The sequence below is a fragment of the Glycine max genome, chromosome 4 (genome assembly GCF_000004515.6).
Source record: "Glycine max cultivar Williams 82 chromosome 4, Glycine_max_v4.0, whole genome shotgun sequence".
Taxonomy (NCBI): Eukaryota; Viridiplantae; Streptophyta; class Magnoliopsida; order Fabales; family Fabaceae; genus Glycine; species Glycine max.
In genome coordinates, this window is record NC_016091.4 from 9,850,907 (window position 1) to 9,870,959 (window position 20,053).

Genomic DNA, 20,053 nt, shown 5'->3' on the forward strand with positions numbered 1-20,053 from the left:
AAGTTTAAAAAGATGGTAGATATATGGTATATTACATCAATTACTTTTTTTTTTTTCTATATGTGTCTAGGTGTAGATCAAATGGAGTCTCCACAAAGGGTGTTGCTAGGTGCACCCAGTATTATTGTTGGTGCACCCAGCATTTAAGGTGAAATGACAAAAATATCCTTGATCCGTAAGCCATTTAAGTTAATTCGTAAAAGTCTTACGGATCAACTTGATCCGTAGAAGCTTTACGGATCAACTTGATCCGTAAGCTTTTTATGAATCAAGTTGATCCGTATTGTTCCGTAAAAGGCTTACGGATCAAGTTGATCCGTATCAACCTTACGGATCAACATGATTCGTACGATTTACGAATCACCCTCACACATCCATCACAAATGCGAAAAAAGCGTAAGGGCAATTTTGGTATTTTAATAAAATGTTGGGTGCACCAGCAATAATTTCTAATTCACATATATGTATTATTGTTTTTTGGTAATGGGATGAAAAGAAACAAAAAACGAAAAGCCTAATTAAGGGAAAAAGATGCCCATGCTAGCAAACTACGTACTATGAACTCCAAGAGGAGGAAAGAAAACACATCATTTCTCTTTGAGATGCTCTCAAGTCTCATCTTTATTGTTTTAAAAAATAAAATCTGCTCTATAATTGCCTTCGTGAAAAGTGTGACGAAGAATTAATTGCCATTCTTCACTCAATCTGTCACGTATGCTTTGAAGGGGCAAACACGTGAGAGGGTGAGAAAGAATGATTGATCAATTTAATAGCCCCAGCTAGGATTGTCTAGGACCCTGGTCCCAAGCCATATTTAAGTCATGTAAAATGGCTAAGAGCTTTAATATTCACATATGCTATTATGGTTCACACGGAATTCCTAAAAGTTTGACAGACTATAAGATTAAAGACTCAACCAAATCCAAAAGAGTCTGCAATGATGAAGATGGTTTTCTCGCTCAAACAATTAATCAACCACTAGTGAATTTATGCTATTGGCGCATTTATTTATTTATTTATTTGATTGGTTAATGTTAGTTGTGAATCCATGTTGGCCAATTTGGGAGGTGAGATGGATGGAACCCTTACCTAGGTGATTCGCATTATCACCAGGATATGTTTAATAGCATGTTTGGATAAAATTTTGGGTCAGACATGACGTGAATTTTGTGAAGCAGTTAGTATTAACTTTTGCATCAAAACAAGAATTGGACATGGAAATCAAACAATACGTGTGTTTTTAACACCATTCCAAACACGTATTAAGTCCTTTAATTATAAGGCGTTATGGGTGGGTCCTAGGATTAGGATAACTTGAATACTTAAGTAACAAGTTGCATGTGGATGGAACATGGGTGGAATTTATTGCCCACTGGTGGTTGAGAATTATGAGACTCACAATAACAGAAAAGCTTAAAATTGGAAAGTGACTTAGGTACATATATAATGGGAAAGTATCGACCACCAAGTCAACACATGAATCAACAACCCACTGTATATTTTAATAAATATACAGTGGGTTGAGAAACTTAATTTGTTACTAATTAGTCTTTTCCAGTTCCAACATACAGAATTATTTCCAGTACTGAAAGATAAACATGGTTTCTAAAGAAAGGAAATAACGTGAAAGCATGGTACATAACAGTTTGAGTACTAAAAATTTATTTGGAAATTATTATTTTTAGTGTGTCAAGAAAATGAGAACTTAACAGGGATAAGGAAAAAAACGAATTATGGGGAAGGATAGTCGATCTAAACTAAAATAAAATAAATTTTTTGAAATATGTTGAATGTTCAATACTATTCCTGATGATGGATGATGGTGCGGGGAAGGTTTGGTGGTAAGGAGAAGAGTAGCGCTAAACACGTACATTATGATACATCCGTACAGATTTTGTTGCTTAATTATAATCAACTTTATTTTGGTGTTTATATTATTATATATCTATTTTATAATAATTAATTATTACCAAAAACTAATGTGAAATCATACTGGATTTTGAAAATCGTAAATCAAGCATTTTTGTGAGAAGAATTGGTTACTGTTTAATTGGATTTGGTTGCTGAGTGCTGACAGCATGTGCGTTATCTTGCAAAATTGTCTTTAGAGACATTAAACGCAAAACCAGTCTTAATTTCTCTTGTTGTTCTCAATGCCATAGGAAGATAAGGTCACAACGAAAGAGTGACACATATCAGTCTTTCTTTATTTCGGAGATAAGATGGAAATCTAACTCTAAGGTGGACATGTAATACTAAGAGTTTGTTTTTCTTGTGTATTTAGAAACCTTTTATTTCATTGTTCGTCGCTCTATTGGAAAATAATTATATAATTTGAGAATAATAATTTAACTGTTGACAATCATTATATTGAATCAAATGACATGCGTAGTTATACTATATCGTGTAATTTATATATATTCCTAAGAAATAAGTCTCATGTAAAGCAAGAAATGCAATTTAAAAAACTGCAAAACTATAACTATTAATTACAAAACAAAAAATTGAAGTAATAATAATAATAATAATAATAATAATAATAATAATAATAATAATAATAATTATAAAATCATTAAAATTTATCTGATTAAATTTATAATCAACAAATATAATTCCTTAAAATAAAGTCTCTTGATATTGGAGTCTCTTTTTGGCTAAATATTTAAATTTAGTTTTTATTATTCAAACATTAAAAACAATATAATTATCTACTTGGTAGATGAACAATTAAAGTAGCATGTGAACCACCAAATGTATACATCAATTCTAGTTGAAGATATACAACTTCAATAAATTAGCTTGTATGGATTATGATTTCATTCTCATAGCTTTAACATAAAAGAAAATCAATAAAAACTTATGGTTGCGTTATACTTTTTGTTGCCTCAATGATGTTCTGGAAATATTTTCAATTTAAAGTAATTTTTTTTTATAGATTCCAAGTATTTTTCATTAAAAAAAACAGTATGATCGAGTCAAGAAAAATTCATTGAACGGCGATAAAACACTAAACTTTTTACCCCAAAAATATAAAAAAAATATTGATCTAAATAATATATGTAGAAAAATATTTACTTGAATGAAATAAATACTGTGTAAGGTGAGAAATCAGTTCCTTCAAATCAATTTTTCACTTGCACATATTTTTTTAACGTATTTTAGAAATCGATTCCTAGAACTGATTTTTAAACTGTATTTTTTAACCAATTTCTAAAATAGGTTTATTTTTATAAAAAAACTAAGTTCAGAAACGAACTGAGTTTTTTTTTTCTTTTAGTTTTTTCAAATTATTTCCTATTCTTTTCTTATAATTTTTTAAAAAAATTAACTGTTTTTTTTGTTTTACTAATTTATATATATTAGTTTATAAAATATAATTTATCTATAATATTATTTAAGAAAAATAAATATATTTAAATACTCAATATAAATATAATTTAGTTAAATATTTATAAAAAATACATATCTTATCTAGAATAGCATTTAACAAAAATGCATATAATTAAATATTCAATATAAATATAATTCAGTTAAATATTTATAAAAAATATATATATTTAAGTGATCTAATTCTTTCTCCTAAATAAATTAAATAAATAAAACATCTTCAATTTAACTTGTTGGTTGCATGTGTTTTTTTTAAATTAAATATGTATTTTAAAAAATCAAATAAAATTAAATTAAAAAGAATTAAAATATATGTTACGGTGAGATATTGTCCAGTTTTTTTATTTTAAAAATATAAAAGTAATTAGGTACTAAATATTAATTTTTAAAATCAATTTTATTCCATTTTAGTAAAATATATGAAAAGGATGTGTTCAACCGTTCCTACTAAAAAATTGATTTGAATTATCCAAGACAATAAAATAATAATATTGTATTAAGAAAAAAGTGTAAGAAATATACAAAATTTCATTTAACAACTTAGAGTTCTTTTTATACCAGCATATAGATAATAAAAAACAATTAATAAACAAAAAGAAATTACAAAAAAAACTCAGTTCATTTTTTGAATTGAGTTTTTTTTTAAAAAAAAATAATTTAGAAATCAATTCATCAGACCTAGACAACAAAAACAAAAATCCACTTTAGAAGTCGGTTCCTAAAAAATTGAGTTTGAGGGAAACCAATTTTTTCATTTTACATAATATTTTATATCATCCATTTAAATATTTTTCCACATATATTATTTGGATAAATATTTTTATATATTTTTGGGTTAAAAAATTCATAAAACTCTATCTTTGAATATTTAATGTTACTGCTTAGAGGATGGTGTAATAATTATTGATTGCAAACTAATTTTCTCTGGCTCTATTAGTACGATGATAGATATCCAACCGCCAACATTTCATTCATGTAGGTAGATGAAGAATATTTAAAGTGGCATCCATAGATAATGACTTCTTTGTAAAAAAAAAAAAAAAATAGAGATAATAATCTATTGTTTTTAATTTTGAATCTGTTTTTAAAAATATTTTTATCTAAATTTTGAGCAAATATATTTTCTTTCCTATTAGCATTTAAATCAAGCACGAAATTATAGTTGAGTGGTTTTGTCGTATCAAATTGATGATTTGAAAACATTTTCATTTCAAAATAGATTGACGTAATAATCCTAAAAGAAATTTCTCTGCTCATTAATTAACTCTATTAGTACGATGACATTCAACCTCCAGCCCAACCACACTATTTAATTTAATTCCGTAGACTGCCTCTTTTCTTCTTCTTCTTTTTTTTTTTTTTTGATGGTGTAGATTTCCTTATTATAGTTTTAACCGAATGCAGAGTATAAAACTAACTTTTTATTGTGTTACAAATAAAACTAATTAGTTAATAAAGAGATTTTAAAAAAATTATCCAATGCATTTTATACAAATAAAAAATTTAACAATTTTTTTATAAAATATATTAATGATAATGAAAAAAAAATACATTTTTAGTATATGTTTTAGGTATTAAATTTCATTATAATTAATTATTTTATTAATATAAAGTACTATACGTTTAATATTTGTACATATTGAATTTAATAAATTTAGTAAGCATATTTAATGAATATAATATTTAATAGTATTGTTTAACTTAACTATATATTCCATAAAAAAAAAACTTAACTATATTTTCTATTCCATTTTACTAATTGTTATTCTAGGGGTAATATTTAAGAATTGATAAATAAATAAAATATTAAAAATTATATTAACAATGAATATTATATTTTTAATAAAAAATTTAAATTTTAGTTTTTTTTATTATATGTGAGTAAAATTAACTATATACTAATATTAATAATTTTATTTACTAATTGTAATAAAATTTTGTAACCATTGATTACCTTAAATAGTTAAAAAGTTAAAAAAATAAAATAGAATTAAAGTATATAGTATTTAATGTTACTAAGATGAAAATTTGATGAGAAGATGATTTTCATTTGAAAATTTGGATTATAAACACGTGTATTCTGTAAAAAAGAAATGTGCATTTAATGGTTATATTCATAGTTTCTATTTAATGATAATTAATCAGTGTATGAAAATTAACCATATATTTATATTAAAAATTACGTGACCTTTTATAAAGAATTTTGCTTATGTGAGAGTGTGAGGCATAACTATTAATTATTATATACAAGTAATATTAAAAATATAAGTTGTGTAGTTGTTTTTAAGAATTCATATATAACTTTTCAAGTAATTATATAAATTTAAATTTTTATTTTTCACCATCAATGTATGATTTTAGCAATCCAAATTTTCGTATGAAATTTACTTTCTTATTTTCATCATTTATGTATGATTGCATGGAATAAATTTACTATTCTCACCCTTTTATTACAAACACTCGTATATATTATTTGATAAATCTTTTTATACATGTTTCAATAATCATAAAATCTCCCACCGTTTAAGCGTCAAGATCAATAATAATTTATATACATCCTTTATCCTTAATCCATCGACACAATGTTTTTTAATAAAGAAAAAATTGTGACAGATTTCCAAATATATAAGCGGACAATTACTCGTATGTAACTCTAACGAATTCTTACGGTTATCCTCTAAATAACGTATCCCTCCTATTACATTCTAACTCTATCATTGAATAAGTACCAGACACAAAAAAATCATCATCAATTACTACTATGCACATATAATTATGGGTGGAAATGAGTCGAGCTGCTTGTCGAGGGCCTTTGGCTCGGCCTATCTAAAACTTGGCTCGGCTTGTTTACTATAAAGGTCAAACTCAAGCTTTTTAAAAAGTCTTTTTAGATAAAAAGGTCAAGCTCAAATTATAAAAAAAGCTTGATAAGCCGACTTGTTTAACTAACAATAATAATAACTTTATTTTATCAAATCTTATCTTATCCAGATTTTATTCTATTTAGATTTTATTTTATCCAGATTTTATTCCATCTAGATTTTATTTCATCCAATCTTATCTCTTGTCCATATTTTATTTTATTTCGTTTATGGGTTTGGACTTAAAATAGATTTGTGAGCTTTGAAGCTGAGGACCTATGTAACAACACCAAGGTTTTACTTTATGGAGTTTTTTTTCGGAGAGGAGAATAATTCTAGGATTTTAGAATTCCAATTTTTATTACTGTTCATGCACACTGTTCACGTAGAATAAAATTCGTTTTCTGCAATTTCCTTTCGGCTTCAATCTACAGTCTCATTTCTACTGATTAATGGAAGGCTAAGTCTCCAACATTGTTTTCTCTTGAGGATTAAGCACAACTCTCTTTGATGTTTTGTTATTACTATTGAATACATATCAGTTTTTCCATTTCACCAATTACTTTGTATTTGTTGCTATTAATCCATGCATGCTTAATGCTTGATTAATTGTCTCTGCGCTTAATTTACATTCATGCTTAATGATCAGTTTCGTTCATGATTAATTGGTGTATGTGTTGTTTAATCACATAATGACAGCTTTATGTTAATTTTCACTTAGTAATTTAATTTAGGGTTGGATTAAGTGGTTGAACTCATTAAGGATAAATTCTCGTAACCTATAATAAGAGACTTGCTTGTGAATCAAGGGGAAACATGTTTTAATTCTATTGTTTTCTAATTCAAATTTACTTGCGGTTTAATTTACAAAAACAAACAACCACCAGTTCATTACTGTTTTATGAACATTTGGTTGATCATTGCTCGTTGGGAGACGACCTAAGATCACTTCCTAGATACTGCATTTTTAATGTTTATTTGATTCGGGTACAGCCTCGATCAATAGTATATAAGATATGGCTTGAGTAGAGGGGGGATGAAATTATTGTAGATATATTTTTTAAAAAAATATTTAATATAATTATATATTCAAAAATTGGATTAAAAATTGTTAATTTAACTAATAATAATTTTTGTTTGGCTATATTAGTGTAAACCATCTCTAATCCATACATTTTTTAATATTATGCTCTTTTTATTTTCTTTTGATATACTTTGTGCTTTAACGACTTGAATTGTTTATCAATTATTTTTGGATCTGTACATTACTTATATAAAATTTTATAAGTTTCTTTTTTTAGTTAATATTTCACTAGATTTTAAAATAATTAATTAATAAGACGTATTTAAGCAAGCTTTTAAATAGGCTCGTGGGCCAAGCCAGACTTTTATGTAAGTCGAGCCGAGCCTTAAAAAAAGCGCCTATGACAGGTAATGAGTTAAGCTCAAGCCTTATGTATTCAACTCAAGCCGAGCTCAAGCCTAATAAAGCTTAACTTGGCTTGACTCATTTCCACCCCTACATATAATATAACTACCACCAAATTATTTTGGTTAAGAGACAATTATTGTAGTCCGTGCAGCACTTGACTTTGTCATTATAGCTTTAACTTCAATGAATAACATGGTTGTTGATAAAATGCATGCCACGTTTCAATCAACATAGGTTACATTGGAAACATATTATGTGGCTGAGCGATCGGAAAAATTTATCTTACTTATAGCATGTAAGATTTGTATGACTGTCTACTCATGTGACACACCGCTGAACCCACAGTTAAAAAGACTTTTGATATAAAAGATTCTTAAGTTAAGGATCTATTATCATCATTTTATTTGTTTGAGTTAGTCACCAAATTAAACTATTGATTCTAATATCAATTGTTGGAAAATTGAGAAGGTAAAACAAGAGAGATTTATACCAATGGAAGTAAATTTGTCCGAATCGGTCACTAAGTTGAACTATAAGCTTTGTCGCTCTGATATTAATGGTCGGGAAATTGAGGTATTGTGGAAAAATGTGGCAGTATATAATTGTTGGTTTGTTTTGCTGTAATTATTAGGAACCAAAGTGAATAACTCTTATTACGATAAATTGAAATTGGTACTGATCATTGCTGTGCTCAACTGTTCATTGTTAATTTTTAGCGTCCCTATACTAATTAAACAGCATGAGTGTGGATTTGAACAAAACTGCCTCCAACGGTCATGATAAAATGGTAATATCACAAGAACATCAGGCAAAGGTTAGTCCAATTATCTTTGCATTTTTTGTATATTAACAAAGATACTTTTGCTCTTGCTGAATGCGAAAATACCAAGCTACAATGTTTTGAGTAAAGGATGTAGCCCATGATAATTTGCTTTCTTTTCCAGATCACTAAGGTTAGAGGGTTGATAGGGCCACTATCAGATAAGGAATCTGTGTACTGTTCTGATGCTTCCATCTCAAGGTATTTAAGGTCCCGAAATTGGAATGTCAAGAAGGCAGCTCAAATGTTGAAACAGAGCCTAAAATGGAGAAAAGAATACAAACCTGAAGAGATTCGCTGGGTAAGTTACTAAGTGCATGTCTGGATTGAAGTTAGAAGTGTTATGTCCGTGTTCCAATGCAAATGCCACATATAAAAACAAAATGAAAGTAAAAGCAAGAGTTCTGATCCTTTTGTAAAATTACTTTTGCCTCAAAAGTACTTTTGCAGATGATTTCCAAACATGCACTAATTGTTTTCCCTTTTTTTATGTAGTTTAAGAGACAATGCATGGTTGGGATGTGTCCCTTTTCAATAAAACTAGGTTAAGATGGTTAAAGTGAGTATTACTTGAGAGAATGCCAGAGTAAACATCAAAAGAAGTGCTCACAGCTCAGTAACTGATTATGTTGACATATTGTTCTTAAGATTGATCAACCGAATCTGGTTCATTACTGTCTCACGTGGTGGAATTTAATCTAGACTTATGTGATACTTTACTCTGTTAAAATGTTGTCTGACATGGAATTTTCCTTAATGCAGGAAGAGGTTGCTGCTGTAGCAGAGAAAGGGATGTTGTATAGACCAAATTATTGTGACAAGTATGGGAGACCAGTGATTGTAATGAGACCTTGCAACAAGGTTTCTTCTGAGAATCTCTTCCAAATTCCAATCTCTACCTTATTTAATTTAGTGCCTGAAAATGGAAGAATGAGAATAGGGGATGCATTCAGATATACATTGTGGCTAGCTACCTCATTATTTTTCATTTTCACGAGTAGAAAACACTCTGGAATTTTAAGACTTTACATAGCAGTGCTGACCCTTTTATTATCTGCTTCGAAATTGATGTCAAGGGTTTATGGATTATACATGTAACATGTGTATTTGGTTAGAATCTGATTTATTAACAATTTTTAAGAGTAATATCATAATGTGTTTATTTATTTGTACTGCAGAAATCAACACCAGCACAGGACATGATTAAGTATTTTGTATACTGCATGGAGAATGCTATTATATATCTGTCACCACACCAGGAACAGTTGGCCTGGCTGATAGATTTCCAGGGTGCCAAGATGTCAGATGTATCATTCAAGACGTCACGTGAAACTATCCATATATTACAAGAATATTATCCAAAGCATCTGGGTTTGGCAATGCTGTACAAAGCACCTAGGATCTTCCAACCATTCTTCACGGTAACTAAATAAAAGGCTTTTGATTATATATACATGATGCTTTGGTATAAGCCATATATATCTGCATTAGTGTTAAATGCTGCTTGCGAAGTTAATGATGAGTGTATGTTGACTACTTTGGATGCCACGGTGGGGATTTATGATATTTTCTCCTGACTGATTCATCTTTTTGCAGCTGAACCGTAGAAGATTATTTTTGCTAGTGTCTGATATTGTTGATCTTTAACTGTTATGTTAGATGCTATTTAAGAGTGATCATGAATCTAGTACCATTTTGTAATGTGAAAGAGTGAACTGCTGCAGATGCTAAGGCCCTTTCTAGAGACTGAGCTTTACAATAAAGTAAAGTTTGGATATTCGGACGACCTGAACACAAAGAAGATGTTGGAGGATTTGTTTGATATGGATAAACTTGAATCTGCATTTGGTGGGAATGGTGACACAGGATTTGACATGAATAGATATGCTGAGAGAATGAAAGAGGATGAAAGTAAGATCATTTCTTTCTGGACTCAGGCCAAGCCAGTGTCTTAATAAAGCTCCTTTTCCTTAGATTCAATCAGGAAAGATGCAAACTCTGATGCTTCTTAAAATAAGAAAATAGACTGTTCTCAAGTCACTAACCCTGATCAATACAATACATCTTGGTTGTTCAAAGGGAAATAAATTAGAATGAGAAATTACAGACCCAAATCAGTGTTATGAGTCAACTGTAATGCAGCTAGATGCTACGACATTCTAGTTTGAAACCTAGATTCTAGACACCAAGTGTCGACTTCATGTATGATTTATGATTATAAATAATTTTGCCTCGTGGCTTGAAGCTTCTGACCTTTGAAACAAGCATGGAATGAATGAGCTTCTCATCTGATTGACAATATTTTCCCTCATAAGCAAGGACAATTCTAAGTAATTTTAATTAACAAGGAATAAATAAATCAAATATAGTACTACAACTCGCAGTATCAGTATTAGTTTTCTTCATTGTATAAGAAAGGAGGGAGAAAATGAGAGGTATAAGTTTCTCTTATAATGCTTGACCTGAACTGCAAGTATTACACCGTTTCCTAAGATGCATCAACAACGGGCTCACGGAAACAATTACTTGCTCACCGTATGGGATAAATTACAGTGCTTCCACATATAAAATGCATCAACAAGTTGTGGATGCCTTGCTAAATTAGTTAAAAGAAGATTTAAGGACCTTAATTACTTGCAACATCACAATAAGGTATCAATCCAAGTAGCAGATGATTACTGACTAATAATAGATCAGAGCCTCCAGAAAATGCCAATTTCATCCAAAGACAATACTAATTTTCGTGCTCACTACCAAAGTGCAGTCAGAAATTTGAGGAACGAATGCCACATTTTCTGATATCAAAAGCAGTCTAGAAATTCACATATAACTGAGTTTGCTATCAGAATTTATTTAATGCTTTGCTTATTTTCAGTTATTCTTACATGTTGCATCAACCAGACTAGTTGAAACCAAAGTATAAATAACAATCATAATAACAGCACATAGAGACACACAAGACAAATTGCTAGAGGACGGTAAGTCGGCCAGTACCATTGCAGCTTTCCAGATAAACGATATCTATCCTTAAAACTTCTACATTTCAATTAATTAAAATAAAATGAATCATATCATACATGTACAAAGTGACAATTATCCATGAACCCAATAATAATAATAAGCTGGTGGTGACTTGACTAAGATAACATTGGTCGACCTTTAAAAGGGAAAAGGGTCATGCTTCGCGGTAAGGAAAAAGCAATTAGGATCACTTTCTATCTTGAGGCAATTACATATAGTTCTTATTCGGTATGATCATCCATTTATTAGCAGATATCTTCTTATCAACTTACAAAGATCGGCTCAGTTCGGTCACTTGGTCATTGCTACCAACAGTGCCGTGTTGACAGTAAGGCCTAACATTAGGCCTGTGCCTTTGGCCCACAAATTTAAAAGTTACAAATAGTGTTTTTTTTTTTTTGCTATAATAATATTGTAGGTATTTGAGGTATACACAATCATCGGTAAATTGCCCTAAATTAATTAAGTACAAGCATTAATTTTTTAAATTTTAATATTCACTTGACCACATTTTTAAGTTACTTTTTTTAATGATACATTGAAAACATTGATTCTTAAGGATAAAGTTTTAATAATAATATTAATTTGTGATTAATAATAAGATTTTAATTGAAAGAAAAATCATTTTGATGATTAACTATTTCCAAAATTATACCTTAATGGTTTTTTTTTTATCTCTATATATACATTGTAAAAATTAATATTTTCACATATTCTCTTTCCTATTTCATTTTTAATCTTTTTTCTCTTCTTCTATTTCTCCTCTTTCTATTATTTTCTTAAGACTTGAAGTGTATTGTCAGAGTAGACAACTGGTGTCAAATTGTTGCTGGAGAAAACATCAAGGGTAATTTTCTTGATTTTTAGATTCTATTGTTTCATCGTTTTCTCTTTTTTACTTTAAAACATTTCTATTTATAAATTCGATTGTTGTCTTTTCATTTTATTTTCTTGTTACACTTTTAGCATGATAATATAAAATGTCAAATAAGAAATATGAATCTAATTTAAAAAAAAAAGAAAAATTGAAAATTAAATTCAATCTCAACATTGTACTTTTGATAAATTTGTTACTATTTATAAAAAGATATAAAAATAAGTACAATTGATGAAATTGATAGTCTTAATTTCAATCAAGAAAAAAGAATTTGCAGACGAATACTTCATTTAAAAAAAAATAATGAATATAGGCTGAAAATATTATGATTCAGTAAAATGAAAAATAATTTATGAAAAATTTTGAGATTTAATGATAGAAAAATATCCCATTAGACATAATGATTTACAATTTCAAAAAAAACAAAAATATTTTATCAAAGTGAAATGTTAAAATTACTTGATATGAAATATTAATAAATAATTTTGAAATTAAAAAATTAAAATAAAAATTAATAATTTCATTAATTTTATTTTAGAAATTTTAGCTTAGACCCTAATTTATCTAAACACGGCCAGGTACAAAAACGTCTGGTGTATTTCATCTTGTCACTATATATTGAAGCTATATAATCAATCCCAACGGATCAGAGCCCAAGATTCCTCACGCATACCAAGTTGAGTTGCAACTACACGATAACCATAATTCTCTATGCTTTCACATCAATCATGTCTTCAATAAATGGATGAATCTCAACCGAAAAATGGTCCATCATGGCAAAACTCTCCTGTTTTTAGACTCATGGGTAGGAAGCATCAACATGCTCTCAATATGAAGGATTATGTTTAGTTGATCTGTCTTTCTTCGACCCTGGATCCTTCGGAGCACCCTTTGTTCTTTACCTTTTCAAGAGTATGACACATTGAAATTGTATAAGAAAATGTTAGTTCACGCAATTTAGCCTTGATAGTAATTTTCCTAAATAAAAGTTCTTGAAATTGCTTATGCAAAACATTCTTTTCTTGTTACAGAGGTACCCTTTGCCTTTCTTTTCTTGGTATCTATGTTTAATCTCTTGCAATGAACATGAACCATATGCAAGAGAACTGGGTGACACATCTTACTGTACCTAGCATAGCAAATACACATTCACAAGGCAAACCATGTGTAGTTCCAATTCGGCCTTAACTCAGTCATACTCGTCTACTATATGATTCAATGCACTGCTTGATACAAATCTGCTTGATGTAAAATGGAGTATGACGTTTATGCTTTTATCAAATGATGCCTCGGTTTGAGTGTGTTGCAATGTAATTATGTTGTTAATGGCATCCCAACAATTTCACATATCCATGTTGTCTTGAAGGAATATTTTCAACCTCCAATGATAATTAAATTAAAGATAAATTATTTATTTGGTTCTTATAATTTTATAATTTGTATCTTTTAATTCTTTTAGTTTGAAAGTGATTTTTTTAGTCCTTATTATTTATATTTTAATTCTCTTTTAATTTATATAGTTTAAAAATGGTATTTTTAGTTCTTATTGTTTGTATTTTAATTCTTTATTAGTTCCTATAATTTGTATTTTAATTATCTTTTAGTTCTTACTACAAAAAAATATATAAAAATAATTAACTACAAATTAATTATAAATTATTAACTATTTTTTATTATAAATCATCTTGCGATAAATTAGTTACGAATTACTTGATAATATTTTTGTACTTAATTGTAATTAATAATATTACTCATATTTTGATGGTAATGACTAAAAGTAAATTAAAATATAAAATATAGAGATTAAAAAGACTACTTTCAAACTATAGAGACTAAAAAAGAATTAAAATGTAAATTATAAAAACTAAAAAGATAACTTTCAAACTATAGGGACTAAACGAGAATTAAAAAGTAAATATTATAGGGATTAAAAAATCACTTTCAAACTATAAGGACTAAAAAGTACAAATGATAAAACTATAAAAACTAAATAAATAATTAAACCTTAAATTAATAATGATCCTATAATTATTATTTTTAACATATAATCTTTTATTGTGTAATGTTTTAAGCAATTCATCATGGATTAAGAGATTAGTCATATTTAAAACTCTTTACACCTCTCTAAAAATGTATTATGTGGGTCCTTCTCCAATAAGGTATTTTTTGGAAATTAAACTTATATTTTTTTTCAACTCAGTATGTGTTCCTAATTGAACTATATATATCAGTTAAATTTTTTATTTGAGAATAAGAAAAATAAATACTACCAATTAAATAAATGGTTAACATTAAACACACATCATCTATAAATTTACATTTTTAAAACAAATCATCTTACATTTTAAATATTTATGTCCTTAATGTTTTTATTAATCTTGATCATATGTTTGTACCTAAAAAAAAAAAAAAATCTAGATCACGTGTGGTTCTTCTCGTATGACAAACATTTTTGCATTAAATACTCATCCTTTACGTGTTTATATATTATACCTTCTAACACCATCATATTAAATGAGCATTACGACTACGGCAACCACCCCACTAAGAACTTGTCGATTGATATGGACAATTTAGTTTGTTGTTTGTTATTAAATTTATTTAAAATGTATAATTATCATAATTTATACTAAAAAGATAAGGTAAGTGTTTTTATCTTACGCTTTGAAGAAAGAATTTTATTATTATAATAATTTTATTTGACTCAAACATAATTATCTTCAATAAAAAATATCAATTATCTAGAAAAAAATAAAGTAAATATACTTTTTTAAATTAGTATGGCATGCAGAAAGATATGTTGTAATCAGGGACGAAACCACATAGTGCATACATCTCAATGCAAAAGGGACATCTGGCCCCCCTAAAAAATCAAAATTCCTTAGTAACGGTACTTAAATAGAAAATTGACTCCCTCAACAATTAACTTTTATCGTATTAAGTTTAATATTATAACTTTCTTCTTCATGCTTCTTTAATATAATCATGTGCTAATTTTTTTTTGCCCCCCTTAACTTTTTTGTCCCCCCCCCCCCCCCCCCTAACTTTTGTCACATCTATACTGAAGTTATACAAATTGTGATTTCTATTATCCACTTAAAAAATTTCATGTAAAAAATGTATTTTTTTTTCGTATGCACACCGCATTATTTGGACCTCATTAAAACCGGTAAGTGTAACTGTCAGAGAGTGGCAGGATGCATTAATAAAGAAGCTGAAGCAGAACCTGAATCCACACTGGAACCAGTTCGGCGAACACGTATAAGATTAATTGTTTGCTTGTTTATAGTTTTCTGGCACCCACTTTCTCAATATTGTAGCGATATAATGTTCAGGTGAGGTGTTCATCTAAGCTACTAGTATCATTTATTTATTTCCATTTTCTAAAATATTCCGTTAATCTTGTCTTGTTCTTTTTCTCTTCTTTGCATTGCCTCTGAACTCTGATATTGATGTATTTCGAGTGTATATTGTCTTTTAACTGTCGGTTCGTTTTTGTGAGTTTAACCGCTCTTCATTTTCTTCATGGTTAAGTTGTACCCCGTGTGCCTTACGTCGCAAAGGGTATACGTTACCTATTAGAAACAAAGTGAATGTGAAATGTAAATGACATGTCAAGATGCACAAGTAATTTTAAAATGATTCAATTTGATATCATTTCCAAATGGTTTGGGATGATACCTTACGTTGCAAGGGTGTACTACCTTTTAGAAAGAAAAAAAAAAGTGAATGTGAAATGTAAATGAAATGTTAAGATGCACAAGTAATCTACAGTTTATTCAATTTGATGTCATTTCCAAGTGGTATTGACTTGTCTTGTATGTGTACGCGTCTTTGTTGTGGTTTTTTTATTAGCTTTCTACTTGCTGACTACAGTGAAGCTTAATCGTCATTATGTTTTGTTTTGTCATGCTCTCTCGGTTTACTACTCTTATGCCCAGGGTCTCTATATTTTATCTTAATTGAAAGATTCTTTTGTCTAACTTTTATAATCAATAACAACAAAATCTTATAAGATCGGTTACATGGATCACATAACATTTTTTCTGGTATGATTAAAACCAAACCTTTTTTTTAAGCCATTAAAGCCAAACTTTTATAATCAAAACGTATTCTTATATTCTTAAAACATAATAAATAAACTGTTGGAAAACTTGGCAGAGAAGAAAAAAGTTGGGAGAAAATAGAAAAATCCATTATCTGAAAGTGAGAACGTGCATGGAAATAGTATATGAAAGAAGTTAATTTCGTATACAACATGACATAATAGAAGACTGTATGCCCGTAACTACTCCTAACAAACGAAGTGAACTTGCTAACAAAATTGAGCTAACTAACTTTGAGTTAATCACCAACTCTGGTAATATAAACTATTTAACATAAGTAAGTGGCTATAAAAGGAATGCCACCTTTCAATGATGAAACCAAAATTAACAATATCCTAGAATTCACTTTGGTTCCCTCGAAGTTTAGCTTGCGTTACATCGGTGGATCACATAGGTTTTGTTTAAGGTAACTCACTTTTATAAAAATGTAACACTGTGTCTTTGTTGGTTGTTATGCTGTAATTATTTGGAACGATTGATAGCCATTGCAGTGTTCAACTGTTCATTGTTAATTTTGTGTCTCTATACTGAACAGTATGAGTCAGGAGCTGAAAAAAGCTGCCTCTAAGGGTCATGAGAAAATGGTAACATCACAAGAAGAGCAGGCAAAGGTATCTCCAGTTATTTTGCATTCTTTGTATATTAACAAAGATACTTTTGCTCTTGTTGCATGTGAACTGAAAATATCAAGCAACAATGTATAATAATTTGCTTTCTTTTCCAGATCACTGAGGTTAGAGGGTTGATAGGGCCACTATCAGATAAGGAATCTGTGTACTGTTCTGATGCTTCCATCTCAAGGTATTTAAGGTCGCGAAATTGGAATGTCAAGAAGGCAGCTCAAATGTTGAAACAGAGCCTAAAATGGAGAAAAGAATACAAACCTGAAGAGATTCGCTGGGTAAGTTACTAATTGCTTTCAAAAAGATTTGATGAATTTTAATTTTTAACAGATAATGCATGGCTGGGTTGTGTCCTCTTTTTATAAAACTTGGCTAAGATGGTTAAACTGAGTATTTGTCGTCCCTCTATTCCCTTGAGTCCATCACTCTCTTAAGAGGACCTGAGAGAATGCCAGAGTAAACTGTGAAAGAAGTGTTCACAGCTCAGCCATATCTATGACTACTTACCTTGTTTTGTTTTGTTTTGGCTATATCTAACAATATTCTAGATAAACCACCAGTAACTGATTTTGTTGACATATTGTCTCACATGGAATGTGTGATCTGGACCTGCTTTAGACTTGTGTCAATTTTCACGCATTGTGATATTTTATTCTGTAAAATGTTATTTCACATGGATTTTTCATAAATGAAGGAAGAGGTTGCTGAGGAAGCACAGACAGGGATGATGTATAAACCAAATTATCATGACAAGTATGGGAGATCAGTGCTTGTAATGAGACCTTGTGTCCAGGTTTCTTCTGAGAATCACTTTCAATATCTATCTTCTTTTTTTATTTTTGGTACAGTAGTATTTATATTATTTAATTAATAAGGATGTAATCGTACTCAGCGCTTGGAATGAATTAAAATGTAATAATGAGAATAAGAGTATTCAGATATCATGGTCAACTAGCTACCTTGTTATTTTTCTTTTTCATCAGTGGAAAACACTGTAGAGTTTTAAGACTTTACATAGCAATGCCACCCTTTTACTCTGATTTGAAAATGACATCAAGGTTTTATGCATTATATATGTAGAATTGGTTGGAAACCAATTTGTAGAGATTGCCTCAAAATCTGTTATAAAGTTTGCTGTGGAGTTAGTTAAACAGTTGAGTTGTTATTGTTATTGTAACTAATTCTCTGCTGCTTAGCTTCACGGTAACACTATTCATATAAATAGACATAGATGGCAAGTAGAGAATTGTAAGGAAAAAAATAATAATTCAGTGTGTAATACTGTTGTTTTAAAAGTCGGAGAAGGCAAGAGAGAATAGTTAAGGTGTGAGCTAGTCTTGGTTGGTTCTATATTTTCCGTAAAATCTTGAATGCAAGAGGGAAAGAAAGATTGTGTAGCAGGCCAATGAAGAAGGCATCGTATTAAATTTCATTGGTCTTGAAAGCATAGTGCAAAGAGCTCTCTCATATGGATGCAGGCTACATTGATCAAACCCGTAAATTTGTGTTATTCTTCTACTCTATATCTCTTAAATTTGCATTTGATTCTTGATATAATTTACTGGTCATGTTGAACAGATTTGATTTACAGTACCTTGTATTCTTGTTATAGTTTGATCTTCTTGGATTTTTTTGTTTTTTTCCTTAGTTTTCCATTATGTGCTATATTTTGAGTAGTTGGAGCCTTTGCAGCACGAAACTTTGATAATCCACAACACGGTTTAGTAACAATTTTTTTAGAGTAACGTCATCCATGTTTTCATTTCATTTCTAATTTCATTTGTGTCTTCATTTGTACACTGCAGAAGTCATCGTCAACACAAGGACAAATTAAGTATTTTGTATACAGCATTGAGCATGCCATTTTAAACCTTCCACCACACCAGGAACAGATGGTCTGGCTGGTAGATTTCCAGGGTTTCAAGCTGTCAGATATATCATTCAAGGTGGCACGTGAATCTGCCCATATTCTGCAAGAGTATTATCCAAAGCAGCTGGGTTTAATAATACTATACAATGCACCTATGATCTTCCAACCATTTTTCTCGGTAACTAAATAAAAGGCTTTTCATTATAACACTTGTATCTTCTTTATGGTGTTTATATATACATGCTGCTTTGGTATAGGCAATATATGATATATTTGCATCGACTTGGTGAAGTGTTAAATGCAGCTTGCAGAGTTAATGATGAGTATATGCTGATTACTTTGGATGACAATGGGGGGTTTATGGTCTTTTCTCCTAACATGCATTTTTTAGCTGCTGATCCGTAGAAGATTATTTTTGTCAGTGTGTGTGTGTATATATTGTTGATCTTTAAATTCTGATGTTAGCTGCTATATAAGGGTGATTATGAATCTAGGACCAATTTGTAATGTGAGAGTGAATCGCTGCAGATGGTAAAGCCCTTTTTAGAGACTGAGACTGTTAATAAAATAAAGTTTGGCTATTCGAACAACCACAACACAAAGAAGATTATGGAGGATTTGTTTGATAAGGATAATCTTGAATCTGCATTTGGTGGGAATGGTGACACAGGAGTTGACATAAATAAATATGCTGAGAGAATGAAAGAGGATGACAATAAGAAGCATTCTTTCTGGACACAGGCCAAGTCCATATCATCAGTTGCACAAAATGCTCCGTCAGATTCAATCAGGTTAGATGCAGTTTCTGATGCTTCTAACACTAAGAAAATAGACTGTTCCCGTGTCCCTAATTGATCAATACATCTTGGTTGCTCAAAGGGACAGAAAAGCCGTGGCGTTGTGGAATGAGAAATTACATACCTAAATCAGTGTTGATTCAACTGTAATGCAGCAAGATGCTATGACATATATTCTAGTTTGAAACCCAGATTCAAGACACCTAGTGTCAACTTCATGTATGATTTATGATGATAAATAATTTTTCCTTGTGCCTTG

At 29.6% G+C, this 20,053-nt stretch overlaps 2 protein-coding genes across 4 annotated transcripts; both read left to right on the forward strand.

Moving 5' to 3' along the window:
• The first annotated feature begins 7,992 nt into the window (after window positions 1–7,992).
• Window positions 7,993–10,872, forward strand: LOC100775995 (phosphatidylinositol transfer protein 3). Of its 2 annotated transcripts, XM_041014697.1 has the most exons (6): window positions 7,993–8,253; window positions 8,397–8,494; window positions 8,625–8,801; window positions 9,263–9,361; window positions 9,679–9,921; window positions 10,225–10,791. In XM_041014697.1, the coding sequence occupies exons 2-6, from the start codon at window positions 8,420–8,422 to the stop codon at window positions 10,453–10,455; spliced, it is 825 nt and encodes a 274-aa protein (XP_040870631.1). In that variant the 5' UTR covers window positions 7,993–8,253; window positions 8,397–8,419; the 3' UTR covers window positions 10,456–10,791. The 2 variants fall into 2 exon arrangements, with proteins under 2 accessions (XP_040870631.1, XP_003522806.1); XM_003522758.5 differs by lacking the exon at window positions 7,993–8,253 and having other exon boundaries at window positions 8,262–8,494; window positions 10,225–10,872.
• Window positions 10,873–15,578: 4,706 nt separating this feature from the next.
• On the forward strand, window positions 15,579–20,052 carry LOC100777065 (phosphatidylinositol transfer protein 3). Of its 2 annotated transcripts, none has more exons than XM_041014699.1 (6): window positions 15,579–15,733; window positions 17,040–17,115; window positions 17,229–17,405; window positions 17,822–17,920; window positions 18,933–19,175; window positions 19,526–20,052. In XM_041014699.1, exons 1-6 carry the CDS (start codon window positions 15,726–15,728, stop codon window positions 19,850–19,852), a joined length of 930 nt encoding a protein of 309 aa, XP_040870633.1. In that variant the 5' UTR covers window positions 15,579–15,725; the 3' UTR covers window positions 19,853–20,052. The 2 variants fall into 2 exon arrangements, with proteins under 2 accessions (XP_040870633.1, XP_014630078.1); XM_014774592.3 differs by having other exon boundaries at window positions 15,725–16,910.
• Window position 20,053: the final 1 nt, after the last annotated feature.

What these genes read in the sequence shown, in the direction of transcription:
- LOC100775995 (XM_041014697.1), top strand. Translation starts at nt 8,420, where the DNA reads ATGAGTGTGGATTTGAACAAAACTGCCTCCAACGGTCATGATAAAATG. An exon ending in AACCTGAAGAGATTCGCTGG is followed by an intron (nt 8,802 to 9,262) that starts GTAAGTTACTAA and finishes TCCTTAATGCAG; the next exon opens with GAAGAGGTTGCTGCTGTAGC. An exon ending in TAATGAGACCTTGCAACAAG is followed by an intron (nt 9,362 to 9,678) that starts GTTTCTTCTGAG and finishes TTTGTACTGCAG; the next exon opens with AAATCAACACCAGCACAGGA.
- LOC100777065 (XM_014774592.3), top strand. Translation starts at nt 16,801, where the DNA reads ATGCCACCTTTCAATGATGAAACCAAAATTAACAATATCCTAGAATTC. An exon ending in CACAAGAAGAGCAGGCAAAG is followed by an intron (nt 17,116 to 17,228) that starts GTATCTCCAGTT and finishes TTTCTTTTCCAG; the next exon opens with ATCACTGAGGTTAGAGGGTT. An exon ending in TAATGAGACCTTGTGTCCAG is followed by an intron (nt 17,921 to 18,932) that starts GTTTCTTCTGAG and finishes TGTACACTGCAG; the next exon opens with AAGTCATCGTCAACACAAGG.